This window comes from Carica papaya, chromosome 7 (assembly GCF_054855325.1).
Source record: "Carica papaya isolate Zhongbai chromosome 7, ASM5485532v1, whole genome shotgun sequence".
Taxonomy (NCBI): domain Eukaryota; kingdom Viridiplantae; phylum Streptophyta; class Magnoliopsida; order Brassicales; family Caricaceae; genus Carica; species Carica papaya.
Window position 1 is genome coordinate 25,267,556 of NC_142315.1, and position 24,006 is coordinate 25,291,561.

General features: G+C 36.0%; 1 protein-coding gene and 1 long non-coding RNA gene across 3 annotated transcripts; one reads left to right on the forward strand and one right to left on the reverse strand.

Moving 5' to 3' along the window:
- The first annotated feature begins 220 nt into the window (after nucleotides 1-220).
- LOC110809820 (F-box protein At5g07610-like) lies at nucleotides 221-5,445 on the forward strand. Its single transcript, XM_022035756.2, has 3 exons — nucleotides 221-306; nucleotides 3,606-3,715; nucleotides 3,983-5,445. Exons 1-3 carry the CDS (start codon nucleotides 221-223, stop codon nucleotides 4,912-4,914), a joined length of 1,128 nt encoding a protein of 375 aa, XP_021891448.2. The 3' UTR covers nucleotides 4,915-5,445.
- Nucleotides 5,446-5,888: 443 nt separating this feature from the next.
- LOC148253094 (uncharacterized) lies at nucleotides 5,889-8,539 on the reverse strand. Of its 2 annotated transcripts, XR_015813584.1 has the most exons (3): nucleotides 7,653-8,539; nucleotides 7,372-7,442; nucleotides 5,889-7,177 (listed from the first exon to the last, which is right to left on the reverse strand). It is a non-coding gene; the product is annotated as an uncharacterized LOC148253094 (long non-coding RNA). The 2 variants fall into 2 exon arrangements; XR_015813583.1 differs by having other exon boundaries at nucleotides 5,889-7,442.
- Between the last annotated feature and the right edge of the window lie 15,467 nt (nucleotides 8,540-24,006).

The window sequence follows — 24,006 nt, forward strand, 5'->3', positions numbered from 1 at the left end:
CTTCGACCATTGTGTTTATTGTCATTTTCTGATACAGGTTAGCCGAAAAGGGACCCCAACCACGAAGGAGGATCGAGGAGCCGCTGCATTCGGAGAACCCCCCGTCAGTAGGTTTCGATTTTTTTTGTATTTTTCAGCCAACTAAGCCTCTTAACTTGTTTTTTCATAGGGTTACGAGTAAAACCGACCAAAACTAGCCAAGTCAAGATGAACCGCCACCATGGGCGTTGAAGCACAGCGAGGCCGCTGTGACAGAATCCTGAAATTAGCGAAAAAGTTTTTCAACGCCTATTTTGGCCTTTTAAGGTATTTTTGAATATGTGACGAGTATTTTAATTTTTACAGAAAAAATCAAGAAACCCAGGGACCGTCAGGTGTCATAGTAGAGAGTACGGTATTTCAGACACCGATCCCGTGTAAGAATTCCTCACATTTTTTTCTGTTACAGTAAATTGAAGATTAATAATTGATAATACTGTGTTTTGTGAAAATTAAAAAACTCTAAATATAATTATAAGTTACTAGTGGAGGCAGAACCAATCAGTACATATTTGCCATAGTTTATTGTTTATCTTCTCTTGTATTGCTCAAAATATTTATTATTACACTGTATGTATTAAATTGCTAGTGTTAATTGTTTTCTCAGTTATTTAGTTTACCTAATTGTATGGCCATCATTTATTGATTCGTTTTGTAATAAATGTCTCAATCATGTTTCTTATTGTACATATCGTTTATTTGCATGACTTACAATTAAAATGTAAATATGAGATGTTGATATGTAACTGCTAATTGGTTAATGGTGTGAATTATGTATGAAATGCTTACTTAGTACCCTGAAAAATAGTGGACGAACCTGGTATATAGAAAAACCCTACTATGAACGTTACCTCAGTCATACGGGGCTAAAAAATTCCATACTGGAAGAGGTTGGGAGGTATAGTTCACCTTTATACTGGACGATATATTGAGATGGTGACATGTTTGGCACTCATTACCGAACACGGTAATAGAGACGGTCAATTAATTGATAGCTTGGATATTGGGTCCATGCGTAGGGGGATTTCTATGGACTCCCAAAGGTACTGGTAAGCAGAAAAGAATGTAAGTTGTTATTATTGCTCATTTTGTATGCGACTGATGATAGTTTGATGACATGATTCTACGAAAGAAATGTTTATTGAGTACCGTAGGAAAGAGTGGACGAACCCGGTACATAGGAAAACCCGACCATGGACATTACCTCAGTCGGATGGAATTGAGAAGTTTCATATTGGAAGAGTTTGGAAGATATAGTTCACCCTCATATCGGATGTGGTATCAAAGTGATGGTACGTTTGGCGCCCATTACCAGATGGGGTATGGGGACGACCGGTTAATTGACAAATTTGGTTATTGAGTTCACACATAGAGAGACATCCTAATGGACCTCTAGAGGTACTGGTAAGCATGTAAAATGGTAAGTTGCTATTCTTGCTCGCATGAATATGAAATTACAATATTATTTGAGTTATTGTCTTCGTATGTCGATTTTGTGAATTTATAACGGTAAGTATGGAATAAATAGTTTTAATGTTAAATGAATTTACCTGAATTAATGGTTTCATTAGTTATTTTATAATTTTTATCAACATTTAGTTTTTCGTATCAGTGATTAATGTGATATTCTTACTGGGCTAATGTAACTCATCTCCCTATTTAATTATTTAATATCAAGAAGATGAAAATACAGATCCTGAACAGCATGAGGGTTGCGAGTAAATGTTACATCCTGAATCCCATCAAAGTTTTCAATAGAAGTTAAACCCCATAGGATTTTAGTTTCATTTTTGTTTTTGTTATTTTAATTTTTTTTAAGATGGACAACTCCGTAACTCTATTGGGCATCCTAATTTACTGTGTAAGGAATGTAAACTTTAATTATTATTTGTTTCCACTATTTTAATATATATTCTCTTTATTAAGATTTCAGACCTTTATACTATTTATTATTTCATTAATACTAAATTATTCCGATTTAAATTTCGAGTTCAAGTGTTACAGATTTTATTATTTTTATCAATAAATAAACTATTTTATATATTTCAAATTTATATAGACCAAAAAATTTCGTCCAATTTAATTTAAATCAAACTAAATCATCCCAAATTCACCCGAATTAAAATTAATGCAATTTAATTTATTTTCAAAGTAAATAATTTAGTCAAATATTAAATACTATATATGTTTAATAATAAACGCTCTTAACACCAAAAGGAAGGGACGTGTATATTTTCACAAGATACCTTGAGCCAATAATTTTGTGTATATAGTCAACAAGGGCAATCATATATACATATAACGTGTATATGTATGTGGCTGGTTGTGTTATCTGCCCACCATTATTTACATATTTATATGAGAGAGGAGAATTTTTCTGCATAATTCATGCATTCAAAGGTCAACTAATCGTGCTCACTCAAGAATCGGTGGCTTTAAATGTTTTTGTTTTTGTTTTTGTTTTTTTATAACCAAGAAATTTATTCTTCATAATTAGCTTTTTGACTCGTGTTATATATATATATATATATATATATATATATATATATATGGGATTTGATAAATTCCCATATAAGATAGTGGGGAGTATTTATTTTGTCGTCGATGTCATGATTTATATGAATTTCACCTTTGTTAATATTATTATTATTGTTATTATCATTATTTATATTAATTTATAATATTTTAAAAAATAAATATTAGAATTAAAATTATGAAAAATTAATAATTTACTAGTTAATTCCTTAATCTCAATGCATATATATATATATATGTATGTATGTGTGTGTGTATACATATATAAAGTTTGTGACGAGTGTTACCACACTTAGACACATTATATGAACTAATTATTTTTTATAATTGATTTAGTTATTTTTTATATTATGTGTTTCAATCGTCTATTATTTAATTTAATTAATGTGATTCAGTAGATATAAGACATTAATTATTTTTAGTAATATATGTGGTAGATTGTATATATATAATTTATACATACTTAATTAATATATATATAATTAATTTAATTAGCATATATTTTATATATTATTCTTCATAATCACGTGTTTAATGATTATTAGAATAAATTATTTAATTAATATTCTTTTAATTTTTATATATATTGCATTTTGTATATAATAACGTATTTATAGATTTATGATTCCTCTGTGAAATTTTTATTTATTGTATATAATAATTAATATTATTTTAATTTACATAAAAGCAATATAAATTAATAATAAAAAGTATGTATAATTAACTTATATTATTCATATTAAATGAATATAACTTTTTTTATAATTTTTAATCAAGACTTATATTTAATATAAATACTTTAATTATATATTTTAACAAATAAAATAATCTTTTAAGAGTAAAAAAAATTGAAATGTTTAATTTAATTTATTTACTTTTCTTATAAAATAAAATCCATTTGGATTTTACAAACCACTAGGCCAAGAAGATTTACTGGTCGGCTAAAATGGTGGCCGTCGACTATGTTTTGCTTTATATATATATAATGACCGAAAAGCCGCATCCAAAACCTAATTTCGCTTTCTTACCAGCGAACTTAAGCTTCAAATTAGCAGCTATGGAGATGGAAGAGCACATTTACAACATGAGTTGAAGCTCAAGACCTGCAACGACGTCGTCTTCATCCATGGCGGATCAAGATGTTCGTCATCATGTTTATAACAACGTGGGCCTCCGATTGGGCGATAACTAAGAGGAAACTAGGGCCTCAATTGAAACCTTAGGCCCTGTATGTCTCATGAATTTCTAAAGAACTTGTAGTGGACTTGAATACACAATTGCTAAACCCTAACGAGGCCTCTAAACAATTAGTAAATTCTGTTTGCAGCTCTACTAAAAAAATTCACCATATATACATATATATATATATATATATATTATTTAACTTACACTGACTGATGCGGCGCCAATAAAAGGGGAACTGCAGTGGCGAGCTCGGTTTCATCAGCAGAGATAGTGTCTGGAAGCGAAGATCTTCTCGAAGAAATCCTCCTACGAGTTCCCGCACGGCAACTTATCCAACTCAAATTGGTATCCAAGAAGTGGCTCGCCTTCATCTCCGGTCCCGAGTTCTGTCGTCGGCACAGTCGCCGCAATGCCTTCCCCAAAGCTTCCGGAGTTTCCATGCGCAGGAGGCGAACCGAAATCGTATTCATCTCCCTCACCGGAAAAACCCATACATCCACTTCCCACTCTCTCGATTTTGTCAATTATCCACCGGGGTTGAGAATTTTGCAATCCTGCAACGGCTTGCTGCTCTGTTCGAGTTTGTTTATTGTCGGCTCCACATGCGACTACTACGTCTGCAATCCGACTACCGGAAGGTTCTCAATGCTTCCTCCCCTTCTCACCGCTGAATCAGACACTGTTTTGGGCGCTAATTTAGCCTTCGATCCCAGAAAATCTCCTCACTATGCGGTGGTTTGCGTTCGTCGCTCTTCGTCGTTGGTGTACCGTTACGAGATTGAGATATATTCATCTGAAATTGGCAATTGGAGTGTTTGCGAGAGTCCCTGTGTTGCGCCATATTATATGTTTTTTGATGATGCCTTCTTCTGGAATGGCGCGCTCCACTGGATCAGTCTTCTTGGGGAATCCATTCGCTTTGATGTGGAGAGACGATCCCTCGCGAAAATGCGGCAGGTTCATACTCGGGGAACCCATTCCCGGGGGAAGAGGAGATATAATTTCTTTGGGAACCCTCACGGTCCTCTCCACCTTATCGAAATCCATGGCGTACGCGTTACCAAGTTCAATATATTTCTCATGGAGGGAGACTACGCCAGTTGGGTTTTCAAGTACCAAGGGGATTATCCCAGAAGCCATTGCTGGCTCTCTTAACTCCGAGATCGCTTTACTTTTTACTCGTCAGGGGAGGAGATGAAGAGGACATATTACTCCTGCTCCGTATTGCAGGTATGATTGTTTCTTATAATGCCGCAAAAAATACATTCACGAACCTGCGTAACTTAGGCTGGTACGAGACGGCGGGTTTATATTATGGATGGCCCGATGCGTACGAATTCATTGAGACTCTTGCTCGGGTGTGAAGACATTGGACTCTTTGGTTTTGTTTAGTCTTAAATCTTATCATGCCATGGGGTTTTTTACTGTAGCTTCTGATCATCTCGTATATGGCTCTGTTTTTTTTTTTTGTGATATTTCTGAATTTGGGCAGAATAAGTGAAATTTGTGGATAGCAATTATGAACAAAGTTGTTCATAGTTTTTAGCTTTATGGTTATGGGTTCTTTTGTGACCATTCAATTACAATCTGCATAAGATGCGAGTGGATTATCGTTAATCATTTTGTATAATACTGTTATTTACGTTTTCATGTATTATAATTACATCTTTAGTATTTTTTAATTTATTTTAAGAATGTTCAATTGGTTTTTATTTTTAAATGAAAAAATCAAAATGATTAGGTAATATTTAAATATTTAAAGATTTTGAATAGTTAATTAAATAACAAAAGAGTATATCTGATATTATTATTAATTAATAAATTTATTAATTTAATTAATTATTATTTTTTTGTAAAGTCTTAATTATTTTAATTTTTTTCATTCCAATATATTCAAAATGTATATAAAATATTAGTAACTAAATAATTAAATTTGGTAATTTAGATAAATCCCAAAATCTGGGCGGGAGTTCTATTTTGTTGATTTTTTAAAATTTGAAAATATAGTTACAACATTATTCAATATATTATTATAAAATTCTTTCCAAAACTAAATTCATTTCTTCTTTTAAAACTTTAAATAAAAATTACGCATGCACCAAAAAGTGATTATGTAACGGCCCCGGAAATTTAAAATGAAATGTATATTAAAAATATCAAATGCGGAAGCGAAGTCAAAAATTCGATTAACATCCCTTACACTAAAACCAAAAACGTGCTCACAATATAAAAGATCAAACTACCTAAAGGAGAAACTTGAAAGTAAAAACTACGAATATGACTATGGAGTCTTTAGGCGTCTCCTTCGTCGTCCTCCTGCAGAACCGGCTCGGGAACGATGTCTTCCTGATCTGAAATGATTAAATAAGGAATGAGCTACACTAGCCTAGTAAAGACATCACGATATCTCACCGTCACGGAGGTAAATGTGGGTAGAAAACACAAAAAGACCAATGGAACATAATTTACAACAAATCATTTTATCAATAATAAAACTTTTACCATTCACTTACCTCGCTGAAATTCATAAAAACAATATACGAAAGCAATAACATTATCATCATCATGAAATCATATATAAACTGTATAATATAATACTTATCAAGCCTTTCGTAATTCAATCGTTACACAACATATTTTCCTCATTTACCAGCCCACTAGTATCCATGGGGATCCATAGGGGTCCCGCTACCCGTTAACCCTTAACACTTGAAATCATATTCCAGGGTCGTCCCCATACCCCGTTCAGTATGGGCGCCAAAACTATAAACCTCATTACCCCGTCCGGTATGAGGGTGAAACGGGCCGTCCCCATACCCCGTCCGGTATGGGCGCCAAAACACATAAGATCTCCATACCCCGTCCGGTATGAGAGACCACAATTCCGGTAGGGTTCCCTACGGACCCGGTCCGTCCACCATCTCCCAGGATATCTAGTCAGGCTGACCACATTATACGATTACCCATTTACATAATCTTTCATTCTCTTTTTCCTCAGTCAGCATCATTAATCAACATACAAACAAGCAAAACGGTAATTTATGTCAAACAGACAACATACAGCATCAATATCCCAGTCATTCAATCCATAATCAATAAAACAGTAAAATATGCACACGAAACTATAAAATGAAAACATCAAATCTCATACTGCATTTAAAACTGTAAAACATGCCAAATAACAGTTAACCGACAAACACACTAGACTCGGGCTCCATTAGCGACCTTAAGCAATTTCACACATTCGTTGATTTATGAAATACCATTTTATCATTTATTGAACTTTAATACCGTGATAGGAAATAGGGTGAGGGGTCCTTACTCGTTTCGGGGTCCGAACACGGTTTCACAGTGTGCCTACAGGCTGTCCCTAATTTTCCCTGAATTTTTCCGGAAAACTGAAACGCACTACTGGTACCTGCACATGTTTTTAAAAAAATCCCAAATTAGGCCCAGGGCCCATTTCGGCCAATATCGCAACTCCGGCACGGCGGCGATTCGCCTCGGTTTGACCGTTTTCGGCCGAATTTGGCCACACTTGCATCGATCCTTGCGATTAAACAACTCTAGGGCCCTCGGGGGGCCAAAAAATTACGAAAAACCGAAGCTTACCGGCGGCGGTGCTCTCGAGTACGGCGGCTCTCCGGTGAAGTTCGTGTTTTGGTGATTCGGCTCCGATCAACCTGTAGAGAAAAGAATGGTGATCACGGTGATATAAAAATTGCATTAAACGGAGGCCGGGAAGGGCCTCATCGGAGGCAAAAACCGAGGAGGGGCGCGGCAGCGCCGCTGGGTTTCGGTCGTGTTTTTCGGCCGTTTGGCCAGGATTTTGGCTCTGATTTGGCCACAGGGGAAATCAGCGTGGAAAAACGAGTCAGGAGTATGAAATTTACCTCGATCGGCGGTCGGAATTCCCTCCGGTGCGGCGGCGGGTGGCGGCGGCCGGCTTCTGGTTCGTCTTCTCCGGCGAGGGCAGCGGCTAGGGTTTTGTAGTCTGGTGTGGGGGTCTTATTTATACCCTTTTGCCTTTTGATCTCAGCCGTCCATTTTGATTTAATCTGGGCCGTCCGTTTTTTATTGAATCTGGGTCGTCCGTGCGATTGCATCTGGGCCGTCCGATCGCACGTTTGATCTTGGCCGTCCGATCGCGCATACGCGGATCGCCAACGTGGCCCGTCCCGGATCGACGTGGTCTTGCCACGTGGCAGGTCCCGGTTGGCCGGGACTGCTGACTGGGTCTGCTGACGTGGCTGCTGACGTGGTCCCCCTTTTTTTTTCTTCTTCTTCTTCAATTTCCCGGGCGCTACAGATTATGGGCTTCACCATAGGCAGATAGATGGAATCCAAAGCCATATACAAAATTCTAATTTTAATATCTAAAAACAGACACAGACTAAGTCTTATACGAAGGTCCGCTAAAATGGTGGCTGCTGAATATGTTTTCTCTTTATATATGTACACATACACGCAGTTAAACCAAAATTTCACTTTCTTACACTAGCTTGTAGAGACGGAGGAAATTTACCTGCAACCACGTGGTCGTCATTCATGGTGGATCACGAAGATGAAGATCATCATCATCATCCGGAGGCATTTCCAATTTTGATAATAACAATGGCGGTGATTCCGGTGGGTGTGTGCATGTCCTAGCACTTTTCTCTCCATACTATAATCTTAAAGTACTCTAGTTATTGTGAGCCAAATTCTACAAGTTCTGCAGTTCTTGTTGTCCTCATCGTGTTGTTGATGATGGGCATGTAGATTGGCTACGGCTCGTTCCAGCTGCTTCGAGAAAGGTTATCGGGCAATTCAGAGCGGGGGGATGGGGATGTCCTCATCATCTACCTGGTTTGGTTCTCGTCTTATTCCTCATGCTCTACCAATCAAATTGGAGGTTCTAAAAGTGACACACAAAAAGGTTGTTATATCAACATTGCAAGCCCCGTATTGGGTAAAACAAAAAACAGGAAACTAGGGCTTTAATGGAAAGTTTCGGTCTTGTAATCTCACAAAGTTCTTTAAGAACCTTCTGGGGACTTGAACATGTAATCACGAAACTAAATGGGGGTCTAAACAATTAATTAATTATGTTTAGGGATCTCTGCTAAAAGAAAAATCACTACATATAATGTACATATTCATCTGACACTTCAACTGATGCAGCGTCAATGGACGATGAAACAAAAATGGCGAGCTCGGTTTCATCAGCAGAAGTAGTGTCTGAGAACAAAGATCTTCTTAAAGAAATCCTCCTACGAGTTCTCGCACGACAGCTTATCCAATTTAAATTGGTATCCAAACAGTGGCTCGCTCTCATCTCTGATCCCTAATTTTATTGCTGGCATGCTCGCCGCAATGCTTCGCCTAAAGCTTTCGAAGCTTTCATGCACAGGAAAGCGAACGAAATCAAATTCATCTCCTTCATCGAAAAAACCAATACATCTACTTCCAAACCTCTCGATTTTGTCGACGATCCAACCGGGTTGAAAATTTTGCAATCCTGCAACGACTTGCTGCTTTTGTTCAAGTTTGCCCAAAATCAGCTCCATATACAAATACTACGTCTGCAATCCGACCATTGGACGGTTCTTAAAGCTTCCTCCCCTTCTCACCGCTAAATCTGCTAATGGCTTAAGGCGTTAATTTAGCCTTTGATCCCAGCAAGTCTCTTCACTACACAGTGGTCTGCGTTTGTTGCACTTTATCGTCAGTGCACCAATATGAAATTGACATCTATTCATTCATCTGACATTGATACTTGGAGTGTTTATGGGTGTCCCTTTGTTATTGAACTAAGTTTTCACAGCTCAGAAAATTGATGTTTAATGAGAACAAAATTATTTTATTGATGATAAAAAAATGAATTATTAAGGATCCACAATTACAAATTTTTATTTATACGTAGAACCTAAAAAACAAAAAAAATAAAATAAAAAACCACCTATAATCAAAAGAAACAGTTGCATAACAGAATAAAGAGTACAATAGCTTCATAACAAAGCAACTTTATAACAGAGCACATGACAGCTTCATAACAGAGCATTAAGATCAACCAACCCCAACTTGGGCAACAATGAGAAGAATTGGGAAATGAAAAAACGATTTAATAAAAACATTAGCTAGTTGGAGGCCGAAAGAGACGTGCTGAGGTTTGATGAATCCATTTTGAAACTGCTAACGAACCAAATGACAATATATATCCAAATACTTGGTTCTTTTGTGGAAAACAAGATTTGCTGCAATATGTAAAACAGTCTGATTATCATAGTATAAGTAAATGGGAAAAGGAAGAGAAATCCCAATGTCTTTCAACAAATAAGAGACCCACTACAGTTCGTATACCGTAGAAGCCATACTCTTGTACTCAGCTTCAGCACTTGAACGAGAAATGATAGTTTGCTTCTTGGTCTTCCATGAAATAAGAGAAGAACACAAGAAAATACAAAAACCAGTAAATGATCTTCTGGTATCTAAACGTGCTGCCCAATCAGTATCACAAAATCCAGTAAGAGTCAAATTATTATCAGCAGGAAAGAACAAGTCGGTTAAAGGTGTATGTTTGAGGTAGCGAAACACATGAAGAACACCATCCCAATGAACTTGAGTAGGATGACTCATGAACTGACTTAACTATTGAACAACAAAAGTTAAATCATGTATGGTCATATTAAGATATAATAACCTCTCGATGAGCCTTATGTATTTATATGGTTCACTAAATGGTGGACTAGAATAAGCATTTAACTTATGACCTTTAGGAAGAGATGTCAAAGTAAGCTTAGCACCAAGTAATCCCATGTCCTTTAAAATATCCAGTACATATTTTCTCTGAGTAAGATAAGTGATAGCTGAAGACCTGTCAATCTCAACACCAAGTAAATACCTAGCATGTCCCAAGTCTATGATAGTAAACTGTTGATGAAGAGAAGCTTTCATTGCTATAATATCCTAGTCATTTGTACCCATAATTAAAATGTCATTAATATAAAAAAGGAGGGCCAAAAATTTTTATTGAGAAGATAAAGTGAATAAGAAATGATCATGGGCAGACAGTGAGAAACCATAATCATGCAAATGTTGTGTAAAGGCATGATTCCATTCCCTGGAGGCCTACTTAAGCCCATAAAGGGACTTCTTCAATTTGAAAACTTGACCTTGTGTAGCTTTATCATTACTCTATGGTAGTAACATGAAGAAGTATACATGTTACCACCATAGAGTTATGATAAAGCTACTATGAAGAAAGACATTATTTATATCACATTGATGAATCGACTAGTGTCATAAACATTCTAACAGCCACCAACTTGGCAATATGAGAAAATGAATCAGTATAGTCAATGCCATCAATTTGATTATAACTCTTAGTAACAAGTCTTGCCTTTTACCTGTCTATAGAACCATCAGTTGAGTACTTAATTTTGTAAACCCATTTCAATCCAATAGGTCTTTTTCTAGCAAACAAATCAACTAACTCCCAAGTCTCATTAGTTTTAAGAGCCTGTAATTCATTTTGCATAGCAGCTATCCAATTTGCATCAGTACAAGCTTGCTTAAAAGTTACAGGTTCTGAAGTACTAAGATTTTTGCCAAGAAACACATATATTCAGGTGTGAAATTAAGTGAATGATAAAATGGATAAGTTCGTAATGGATAAGGGGAACCTGCACCAACCTTTAAAACTAAATTTTTTTGGATGAGAAATTCTGGTTATATAGTTGTTGATACAAAATCACTTAACCAGCTGGGTGACTTTCTAATTCTAGAATTGTGTTTAATAGGGAGTAAAGGCTCTGAAGATGACACAATAATACCAGGTAATGTGATTGAATCTGAAGAAGGGGAAGATTTAATAACAGAGGTATCATTCAAAGAATCATAATCATCAGGAACAGGAAGTGGAAAAGGAGAAGTATCAACATGCTGAAACTCATAAGGAAAAATATCTTCATGGAATACAACATCACGAGAAACAAACATCTTATTAAAGGAGAGATCATACACTTTGTAAGCCTTTTGGCAAAGACTGAAACCTAAAAAGATGTATTGAAAGGCCCTAGGATCAAATTTACTTTTATGTGGAAATGTATTTGAAGGATGACATAAGCATCCAAAGGTCTTAAGTAAACTATAATATGGGGTTTTATGAAACAACATTTCAAAAAGAGTTTTCCAATGTAAAATAGAAGTTGGTAGTCTATTTAAAATGTGGGTAGCCATTAAAATTAATTCACCTAAGAATTTTATTGGTAAATCAGATTAAAAAAGAAAAACCCTTGCAATTTGTAAAATTTGTTTATACTTTTTCTCAACTCTACCATTTTGTTGAGGAGAATATGTGTAGATTTTTTTATGTAAAATGCCTTAATAAGAAAACATTCTTGGCAGCTATTACTAGTAAATTCACTGTCATTATTAGATCTGATAATTTTAACAGAAACATTAAATTATGCATGCACCATTTAAAAAAAAAAGAGAAAGAATGGAAATCTCTTGTGTTTTATATGTCATTAAAAAGGTCAATGTGGATCTACTAAAATCATCAATAATTGTGAGAAAATAATGTGCATTTGTCATAAATGGTTGAGAATAAAGGCCCCAAACATCAACATGAATTAGTTGAAAAATCTCAGAAGAATTAGAAACGTTGTTTAGAAAACTCAACCGTTGTTGCTTTGCTAAAGGACATACATCACACATAAGTAAATCTTGAGACATTTTATTATTTATAAAAGGAAGGTGAGACAACATCAAAAGAGGTACATGACCAAGTCTTTTATGACATAAAGATACTGATTGTACAGACAATTTATTTTGAGAATCAGAAACAACATTACAATGAGAATTGATAGACAAAAAACTATGAATTTTCTGAATCTATTTCAAGTAACCACTATGATAAAAAGGCTTATTAACATCAAATGAAGTAGAATCTAGGATGTATAGCCTACATACCACCTTTCCCACAGCCAACAATCTTTCAATCTGAAGGTCCTACAATAAACAATATGAAGGATTAAACAAGAATCTAATTAAAGTTGTTTCTAATAATTTGTTGACTGATAACATGTTATATTTAAAGGAAGGTATATGCAAAGTTTTTGTAAGAATGAGTTTGGTATGTAGGTGAACATCTTCTACATGATGGACTAGTTTGAGTGTTCCATCAGGTAGGTATACTGGGGTTATACGATTTAATAGTTTAATAGGCTGAAGTTGTTTAAGGTCATGACATATGTGATTCGAAGCTCTAGTGTCTATAATCTAGCTCTCTACTTCTAACAAACTCAATGCACCAAATGCAAAATTAGGAAAGATAATATTTACAAAATTAGTAAAGTGTGCTATATTCACCATAGGTCTTTCTACTACAATATTTTTGCCCTTCATATACTTTTTCATTTTAATCTGTATAAAGTTTTGTATTTTGCTACTCAAATATGATGAAGTATCATTCTCATTCCCATCCTTCATGTCTACTTATGCTACATTAGCCATATTATAAACTCCAGTTTTCTTCTTAGTTTCCACTAATTCTTTATACCAATATGGCACCCCATGCAGTTTGAAGCAAGTTTCTCTGGTATGTCTTGAGTAATGTCAGTATGTACGCTGTAATTTTAACTTATCAGCTTTGCGAAAATCAAGCTTACCAGGAAGTCGATCAAAAGTCCTCCTTTATTCAACATTTTATAATTTTGACTATGCACCAATATTGTTGCACTACTTGACACATTAGTCATTCCTATTTGTACATCTTTTTACTTTTCAACCCTTAATACCATAGAATAAGCCTTGTTGATATTAGGTAATGGATTAAGCATCATAATTTGATTTTGTAACTATCATAACTCTCATTAAGCCCCATCAAGAACTACATCAATTTGGTTGAAGAATTCTGATTAGCTACTTCTCTTGTTGCTCCATATGTACACTATGGTAAAGACATCAAACACTGTAATTTATCCCATAGTTTTTTGAGCTTTGTAAAATATTGAAGGAACAGTTTGATTGCTTTGTGTAATTGAGCTAATTTCTCTTTGAAGTTAATATAACAAAGAACCATCACAAATTCCAAATCTTTCTGCCAATTCATCCCACAAATCTTTAGCAGATGTGCTATACAAAAAAAACATCTACTATATCTTGTGAAATTGAATTCAAAATCTACGATTGCACTAAAAAATCTGTCTTTTGCCATTACTCATACTCCTCTATATTTTCGTCATCTGGTTTATTATATTTCCTATTTATAAAACCTAATTTGAGTTTTGCTCATAAAGCTATCCTCATAGATCTACTCCATGTGAGATAGTTATCTCCATTCAACAAAGTAGAGACTAATGGCATACCTAGATTGTCATATGAATGCAGATGTAGAGAATCTACATTAGTAGTGACTCTCATTATATTTTAATTTTCCTGAATCTGTCAACCTTAAGAACTTTAAAATCTTACAAATCTTGATTTTATTTTCTATGGACCTTACAGCTTTGATTCCATGAATAAATTTTCACAGATCAGAAAATTGATGTTTAGTGAGAGCAACTATTGATGATAGAAAAATGAATCATCTAATGATCCACAATTACAAATTTTTATTTAGATGTAGAACCTAGAAAATAGAAAAAAATTAAAAAACCACCTATCACCAAACGTAATAGCTATATAGCAGAATAATAAACTATGACAACTTCATAACAGAGCACATGACAGCTTCATAACAAAGCATTAACAGGTGGTTGCTACAGAAGTGATATGCACCGTATCACTAAAATTCTTCAGTTATGCCATATGATATGGTTTTCGACGATGCATTTTTCTAAAATGGCACGCTCTATTGGATCAACCCTGTCGGAAAATCTATTCACTTTGATGTGGAAAAAAGATCCATCAAGAAAAATGTCACGGATTCCTTCTCCAGCTTTCCGGGGGATAGATAATATATAAATACTTTGGGAACCATCGTGGCCCCTTCCACCTTATCATGATCTATAGCGTATGCGTTATGAAGTTCAATATGTTTCTCATTGAGGGAGACTATGCCCGTTGGCTTTTCAAGTACTGAGGGGATATTCAAGAAACAATTGTCGCTAATTTGGAGTTTTGTATCTCTTTCTTTTGCGTGTCTTATCTCCTGGTTCTCTTTTCTTTTACTTGTCAATGGAGGAGACGAAGAGGACGTATCACTTCTACTTCATATTCTATGTATGATTATTACTTATAATAACGCACAAAATATAGTCAAGAATCTGTGTGACTTAGGCAAGTATGGGACGACGGGTTTGTGTTATGGATGGCTCGATTCGTATGAATCCATTGAGATTCTTGCTTGGGTGTGACAACATTTCTGTTTGATAATCTTGAACCTTTTGGTTTTGTTTAGTCTTAAATCTTATCAGAATCACAGGCTATGTTGGGTTTGTACTATAGCTACTGATTATCTTATCGATATTAATGATTTTGCTTGTATAGGTCTTTTATTTATTTATTTTTTACTTTTCTCAATTTGGGTATACGAAGTGAAATTTGTGAATATGAATTATGAACTAAGTTCTTCATGGTTTTAGCTTTATGTGGTATGAGAACTTCTGGGTGTGCTTAGGAAGGGAAATAACTAAAGATTGAAGGTGAAAAGTTTAATTAAGATCACTTGATTAAGGAACTAAGGGAGACACGTTTGTTACCATAAACATTCTCTTTTAATAAAACTTTTGCCGATCTACTAATGAAGGATGATGTTATTATGGAGCCTTAGAAGTATCATGACTTATAAACTTTTTAACATTCTATAGCTATTTAATATAATTTTTTTTAAAAATCACTTAACTTTAGCTAGTAATAAGTAATTTATTATGCAAAGTTATTAATTTGCTCTAAAAGATTAGAAAATTACATTAGAGCTATGGTTTCCAAGAGTAATTGTGATAGCTTATAATAAAAGTTCTACTAGTGGTCCAATATTCTTCTGATGCTTCCTCTTTGTTGAGCACTTAAAGTTTTGACTTTGCAGGGCAGAAGGCTTTGTTCTCATGTTTTGGAAGTTTCAAGCTTGTTCTTAAATGGCTCATTCTCTTAATGAGAGTAAACCTAAGCATCTCATCCAGATTTAACAAGAGTAAGCCTACACATCCTTTGTGAGCATAGGAGAAAAAACCCATTTCTTATCTCCTTGACTACCATGTGGGTCATTTGGAAAAAGAAATACCATAGCTTTTCCGATTTAGATTTTTTTAACTAGAATTGGAGAATTTATGGTTGTAATCATGGTTCTCTGTTTAAGAGTTGCTTCTAATTCTGATGAGGATTTTGATAACTACAAAATTTTGACTGATTCGCAGTACTTATGTGCTTGAATAGCCGTTGCTTGGTGCGTTGTTAATGTTTGTAATTTCTTTCTTCTCTAAGCAAAATATATGAGGAAAAGAACATGACATTTTAGAACAAGTACAAATAGTTAATTCTTGTGCTTGCTGAGAAGATGCATTCTAGTGTTGGGAATACATAGTTGATGTATTGACTCGAGTGAATCTTTAACAATTGTTGTGATGAGTCGATATGTTGAAATCAATATAATTGATATTACAATAAATTTGGTATTTACTATATCATAGTAAACAATTTAATTAGAATAAAATCAATTAGTTATATTTTTTAATTCAAATAAGAATTTTTAAAACATGTGATTTGTTACTTTTTGCCATCTTTTGCCTTTTGTCGAAAAGTATAATGGACATTACTTTTTACAATAAATATTTTACTTAAATATATATATTATTTTTCTAAATTAAAACTTAACTACTTTTATTTAAAGCATAACATTTTTTAATAACTTAAACCTATTTACAATACCTTTAACCATAATTGTAACATTCGGGCCTGGAAATGAGGCCCGGTATAGTCAACTTTTAATAATAATAATTTAGAAAAAATTATTTTTTAATTTTTAATTAAAAATTTGAAGAAAAGTATATTTTTGATGTATTTGAAAATATTTTTAAAAATCAAGGCAAAAGTAGAAATAAGAGGGGGGCTTATTTGAAAAGAAATATGAAAAATTGAGGTAAAAATGAAAATAATAAAAATTTGGCAACGCAGACCACCAGGTCAGCAGCGCAGCCGATCGTCGTGCGCTGTGTGGCAGACACGCAGACACACGTCCATGCGGGAAGCCACGCGGGCGATCTACGTGCCAGCAGATCCAATGGCCAAGATCTCCTCCCACGCACACAGACGATCCAGAACCGTTTTCTCTTCTGATGCGATCGAACGACTAGATTTAATCCGATCATGCGACCCATACTAATTCCCTAAATAAGAGCGATCCAACGGATGGGGTGGACCATGTATCCCTGCACAAACGACCCAGATTGACATAGAGAAGGTATATAAGCATCGCATCCCAGAAACCTTAATCCGAATCGCACCTGACCCCACCGAAGAAGAAGAAGAAGGGCAGTCGAAAGGAAAACTGACCGCCGTCACCGCCGCCGACACTGGGGAGGTGAGTTTTTTCCCCTTTTCGCTTCAGAATTTGATTTTAAGCCTCCCCACACCCATATCAGAGCCAAAAGGCCAAAAGAGAAGCCAAAAATCGAGATTAGAGCTCGGTCGAATTGCCGCGGCTGTGACTCAAAAATTGCATCGGTGAGCCCGATTCTGCTTCCATTCCCTTTAATCTTTTGACTATTGAATTCCTAACATGTTTCTGGTGTAGGTCAACCGAAAGAAATCCTCAACCGCGAGAGAGGAACGGCGAAGCTGCCGTACCGGAGAACCCCTTCCCCGGTGAGTTTCAATTTTTTTCTTTTTTCAGCCAACAGAGGCCACCTAACCTTGAATTTTTTCATATAAAACTGACTGAAATTGGCTAGTTGAGAGGAGACATCGTCATGGGCGGCAGAGCCAACGCCGCGCCAGAACCCTAAACCAGTGGAAAAAATTTAAAAAATATTTATTTAAACCTTTTTAGGGTATTTTAGAATATGTGACGTGTATTTTTAGTTTTTGCAGAAAAAAACTTAAGAAATCTGGCAACCGCCGAGAAGTGCAATAGAAAAGGTGTTATTTCGAACACCAATCCGGGGTAAGAATCTCTCACATTTTTCTCCTATTATGGTTAATTAAAGTTTAATAAATAAGAACATTGTAATTTGTGAATGTTAGAAACTCCTAATTAATTAAATACAAGTCACCAGTAGAGCCGGTAATTGGTCAGTACGAAACTGCATATTTTACCTATATTGTTTATCTGTTGCTAGACTGTATTATTGTCTTACCACATGCATGTTAATTCACTAGTTTATTTGCCTTCTCATTCATTGATTTACTTAACCGTTTATCCATATTTGTGATTGATTTGAAATAAATACCATAATCACATTTTTCTTAATTGTTAAAGTTTTAATTTATATTATTTGTTTAAATGTTATTTTATTGATATGTAAATATGAAATGAGATGATTGTGTGCAAATAGTGGCTGGTTGACGATGTAAACATGTGTACAAAAAGCTTACCGGGTATAATGAAAAATATTATACGGACTCGTTATATAGGACAAACCCTACCATAGAGATTACCTCAGTCAAACAGAGCTGAGAAATCTCTTACTGAAAGGGGTTGGAAAGTATAATTCACTCTCATACTGTACGGGGTATTGAGGCAGTGGTACGTTTGACGCCTATTATCGGACGGAGTATGGAGGTAGTTAGTTAATTAATAAATTGTATGTTAGATCCACGTGTAGGGGAACCCCTATGGACCCTCAAAGGTATCGGTAGGTAAGTAAAAAGGTAAAGTTGACTATTATTTTTTCTTGAAATGTATTGTAAATTGTTATCTTGATTATTGTTTTCGCAAGTCGAATTTGAGAACTTAAAAGATGAGTATAACACTTACTTTTTTTTAAAATAAATTTACTTAAAGATGAAAATGTCTTTATTGGTTGTTTTATGATTTTTACCAATATTTAGTTTTTCGTATCAGTTGTTAAGTGTTAATATTTTTACTGAACTAGTGTACTTCGTCCCTCTTATTTAATCATTTCAAATTATAAAGATCAAGATCAAGATCTTGAAACAGTAAGAAAGTTAGTGACATGGTTGCCTTTCGCATCCCATCAAATTTACCCCGTAGATGTTGACCTTATAGGAATTTAATTATATTTTTTTATTATTTTAATTTTCTTAAAAGTACATTTTCGTAATTTTATTAGATATTTTAATTTACTGTGTAAGAAGTATAAAATCTAAACTCTCAATTACTTCTGCTATTATTTTATTAATTCAATAAATTTTATTTTATAAAATATTTTAGGTCTTTACGATAATTTTTATTATTTTAACAAATATATACAGTATATATAATAATTAACCCTTGTCAGTCAAATTTATTAGTGATTCAAAATGATAGCAATATATATGAAATAATTTATTGACCATAAATATGTATGTATATAATTTGGTGTAAGTGTTACACAGTGGCACATTATATAAACGTCAATTATTTTTAGAATTAATATAGTTATTTTTATGTTATGTATTTCGATTATGCATTTAATTAATATGATTCAATAGATATAAAAACATATTTCAAGTTAAGTTAAATTTAATTAACACATATTTTATATGTTATTCTTTGATTATCACGTGCTTAATAATTATAATAAATTATTTATTTAATAATATTTTAATTTATATATAATGAAAGCTATATCGCGGCTAAATCCGAGACTGTTTCGAGCTTTAATTTAGCCTTTGATCCCGGCAAATCTCCTCACTATACCGTCGTTTGCCTTCGTCGCACTTGGTCGTCGGTGTACCATTACGAAATTGAGATATGTTCATCTGAAATTGGTAATTGGAGTGTTTGCGGGAGCCCCTTCGTTGCGGCATGTGATATGATTTTCAATGATGCGTTTTTCTGGAATGGCGCGCTCCACTGGATCAACCGTATTGGGGAAACCATTCGCTTTGATGTGGAGAGACGATCCCTCGGGAAAATGCTGCAGGTTCCTACTCCGACTTCCGGGGGAGGAGGAGATATAAATACTTTTGGAACCATTGTGGCCCTCTCCACCTTATCGAAATCTATGGCGTAGGCGTTACCAAGTTCAATATATTTCTCATGGAGGGAGACTACGCCGATTGGGTTTTCAAGTACCAAAGGAATATTCCAGAAACCATTGCTGCAAATCCGGAGTTTCGCAGATCTCTTCCTGTTAAGTGCGCTAACTCCGAGTTGGCTTTTCTTTTACTCGTCAGTGGAGGAGATGAAGAGGACATATCACTCCTGCTACTTATTCCAGATATGATCGTTCTCTATAATGCCGGCAAAAATACATTCAAGAATCTTTGTAGGTTAGGCTGGTATGAGACGGCGGCTTTGCATTATGGATTTATGGATGCGTATGAATTCATTGAGAGTCTTGCTTGCGTGTGACGACATTTCTCTCTGATGATCTTGGATTTTTTGTTTTTGTTTAGTCTTAAATCTAATCAGTATAACAGGCCATGCAGGGTTTGTACTGTAGCTGCTGATTATCTTGTAGATATTAATGATTTTGCTTAGATGGGTCTGTTTCTGTGATTTTTCTGAATTTGGGTATAAGAAGTGAAATTTGTGGATATAAATTATGAACAAAATTCTTCATAGTTTTAGCTTCATGTGGCGTAAGAACTTCTGGGTGGGCTTAGGAAAGGAAATAACTAAAGATTCAAGGTGAATAGTTCAATTAAGATCTCTTCATTAAGGAATTGAAGAAGGGACGTGTGATCCGTTGTCTTTGTTAGGCTTCTTTTTTGCTGGTCACTTATAGTTGTAAGTTTGCAATGCAGAGATAGTGTAGTTTTCATGTGTTGGAAGTTTCAAACTTGGTTTATGTTAAACGGTTCCTTCTCTTAATTTCAATTCTTGAAGTATTGGTTTTTGTCAAAATGTGGATGATTAATATCAGAAATGAAACTCAGCAATTGTCTTTGTTATCCTCTTTGGTTTCTGCTGATTTCGATCAGAAAAATAAGCCTGTAATATGTTTTAAAAAAATCACAGTTACTTTACTTCTTGTTGTTAGCCCCAACATCATGAGAGCATTTGGTTTGAAAGGTGGGTCTCCTCACCTTTCATTGAATTGTGTGCTTTTATGCTATATATATATATATATGTGGCCTGGGGGGTGGTGGATTTTATGTTTAAATTAAACTATTGAATGCATATCCATGTGTGTTAAACTGGGATTTGAAATGTACGCAGCTCGTCTAGTTTTGACATGAGTAAAACCTAGGCGTTTCTTCGTGAGCATAGGAGAAAAAATGCATCAACTTAGGTGATTCTACTGAATATATATATATATATTATGTGGAAGTTTGGCAGAAAATCTGGGGGAAAGTATTTGGAATTAGTTACAAATATTTCTTTCGGAGGAAGGAAGATTGTGGTGTCAGGTTATTGGGGCGAGGTGGGGGGACTCTGCAGGGAGAGAGAACAGTAGATTGATGGCTAAGCCTCATGGGGTAGGTTTATGGAGAGGGATTAGTACGGGGAGGTCTCACTTCATCGAAGGTATCCAATAGAAGCTTAGGAGTGGCAATGTAATACTTTTAATTAATTTTAAAATTAATTTATAAAATTTAATTTTTTAATTTTTATTTAATATAAAAATTAAGAAAAAATATATAGATGATGAAATTAAAAATAATTTTTAAAAAATAGATGAAAATTTAAGTTATAGGAGTGTTTTTGAAAAAAAAAATCGAAAACTGAGAATCAAAATGTAATTTAAAAAAGATGTGTCAGCAGCCCCGACGAAACGGAGCGCGCCACGTGGCAAGGCACGCTGGCACGATGCCATGCGGGAGGCCACACTAGCAATCCTCATGCCCGCGATTGGACGATCTAGATTTGTTTCCATGCATGTGGACGGTCTGGATTTGTTATTTCTTTAAACGCGATCGTACAATACAGATCAAATCACGATGAACGGTTCAGATTCATTTTCTATTTGAAAGCGATCGAACGATTCAGATCAAATATTGTAACGGCCCCGGAAAATATAAAAATGAAATGAGTATTTAAATATATCGAATGCGGAAGCGAGATCAAAATTTCAGTTAACATCCCTTACACGAAAAACCAAACAGACGTACTTAAAATATAAAAGGTTAAACTAACTAAGAAAGAAAACTCGAAAATAAACTATGCGTATGACTACAGAGTCTCTAGGCATCCCCCTCGTCGTCCTCCTGCGGAACGGGCTCGGGAACCATGTCTTCCTGATCTGAAATGGTTAATTAAGGAGTGAGCTACACTAGCCCAGTAAGAACATCACGGTATCTCACCGTCACGGAGATAAAGGTGGGTAGAAAACCACAAAAAGACCAATGGAGCATAATTTACAATAAACTCGTTTATTAACAATAAAACCTTTTATCAATAATAAAACTTTTACCATCCACTTACCTTGGTGGAATTTATGAAAACAATATGAGAAAAACAATAACATTATCATAATCATTGAATAATCTAAGCTGTAAAACATAACACTTATCACGCATCTTGTAATTCAATCATTGTACAACATATCTTTTTTTCTCATTTACCAGCCTACTAGTATCCGTGGGGGTCCATAGGGGTTCCGCTACCCGTTAACCTTTAACATTCATAATCAGTTTCCAGGGCCGTCCCCATACCCCGTCCGGTATGGGCGCCAAAACCATGAACCTCAATACCCCGTCCGGTATGAGGGTGAAACGGGCCGTCCCCATACCCCGTCCGGTATGGGCGCCAAAACCATAAACCTCAATACCCCGTCCGGTATGAGGGTGAAACGGGCCGTCCCCATACCCCGTCCGGTATGGGCGCCAAAACCATAAGATCTCCATACCCCGTCTGGCATGTGAGACCACAATCCCGGTAGGGTTCCCTACGGACCCGGTCCGTCCACCATCTCCCAGGATATCTAGTCAGGCTGACCCCCATAATACAATTATCAGTCTACACAATCTTTCATTTTTCCTTTTCCTCAATCAGCATCATCAATTCACATTTAAACAAGCAAATCGTAATTCATACCAAACAGACAACATACAGTATCAGTTTTTCAGTCATTCAACCCATAATTAATAAAAACGTAGTACATGCACACAAATTCGTAAAATGAACACATCAAACCTCATTTTGCATTTAAAGCTGTAAACAGGCCAAATAACAGTAAATCATCAATCACACTAGACTCGGGCTCCATTAGCAACCTTAAGCAATTTCACACATGCGTTAATTCAAGAAATACTGTTTTATCATTTTGAACTTTAATACCGTGATAGGAAATAGGGTGAGGGGTCCTTACTTGTTTTCGGGATCCGAATACGATTCACAGTGCGCCTGCAGGCTGTCCCTAATTTTTCCTGAATTTTTCCCGGGGAACTGAAACACGCTAACAGTACCTGCACGTGTTCCAAAAAAAATCCAAATTAGGCCCAGGGCCTCTTTCGGCCCAAATCGCAACTCCGGCACGGCGGCTCCGCCGTGCTCCGGCGACGGCGCCGCCGCTGGCGGCGGCGAGTCGCCTCGGGTTGACTGTTTTCGGCCGTTTTTGGCCGAATTCGGCCACACTCGCATTGGTCCTTGTCAGAAAACAACCCTAGGGCCCTCGGGGGGCCAAAAAATCACGGAAAAGCGGAGCTTACCGGCGGCGGCGCTCTCGGGTACGGCGACTCTCCAGCGAAGTTCGTGTTTTGGTGATTTGGCTTCGGTCAACCTGTAGAGAAAAGAATGGTGATCACGGTGATATAAAAATTGCATCGAACGGAGGCCGGGAAGGGCCTCGTCGGAGGCAAAAACCGAGAGGGGGCGCTGCGGCGCCGCTGGGCTTCGGCCGCGTATTCCGGCCGTTTGGCCGGGATTTCGGCTTCGATTTGGCCATAGGAGGAATCAGTGGGGAAAAACGAGTCGGGGGTATGAAATTTACCTCGATCGGCGGTCGGAAATTTCCCCGGTGCGGCGGCGAGTGGCGGCGGGTGGCGGCGGTCGGCCTCTGGTTCGTCTTCTCCGGCGAGCGGCTGGCGGCTAGGGTTTTTGGTCTGGTGTGGGGGTTCTATTTATAACCCCTTGCCTTTTGATCACAGCCGTTCGTTTCGTTTTAATCTGGGCCGTTCGTTTTTGATTGAATCTGGGCCGTCCGTGCGTTTGAATCTGGGCCGTCCGATCGCGTGATTGATCTGGGCCGTCGGATCGCACCCACGCGGATCGCC

Bases quoted from the DNA above. Each gene is read 5' to 3' on its own strand.
- LOC110809820 (XM_022035756.2), top strand. From the start codon at position 221: ATGGGCGTTGAAGCACAGCGAGGCCGCTGTGACAGAATCCTGAAATTA. The intron at 307-3,605 runs GTATTTTTGAAT...CTTTCTTACCAG, and splicing joins GCCTATTTTGGCCTTTTAAG to CGAACTTAAGCTTCAAATTA. The intron at 3,716-3,982 runs GTTCGTCATCAT...GATGCGGCGCCA, and splicing joins CATCCATGGCGGATCAAGAT to ATAAAAGGGGAACTGCAGTG.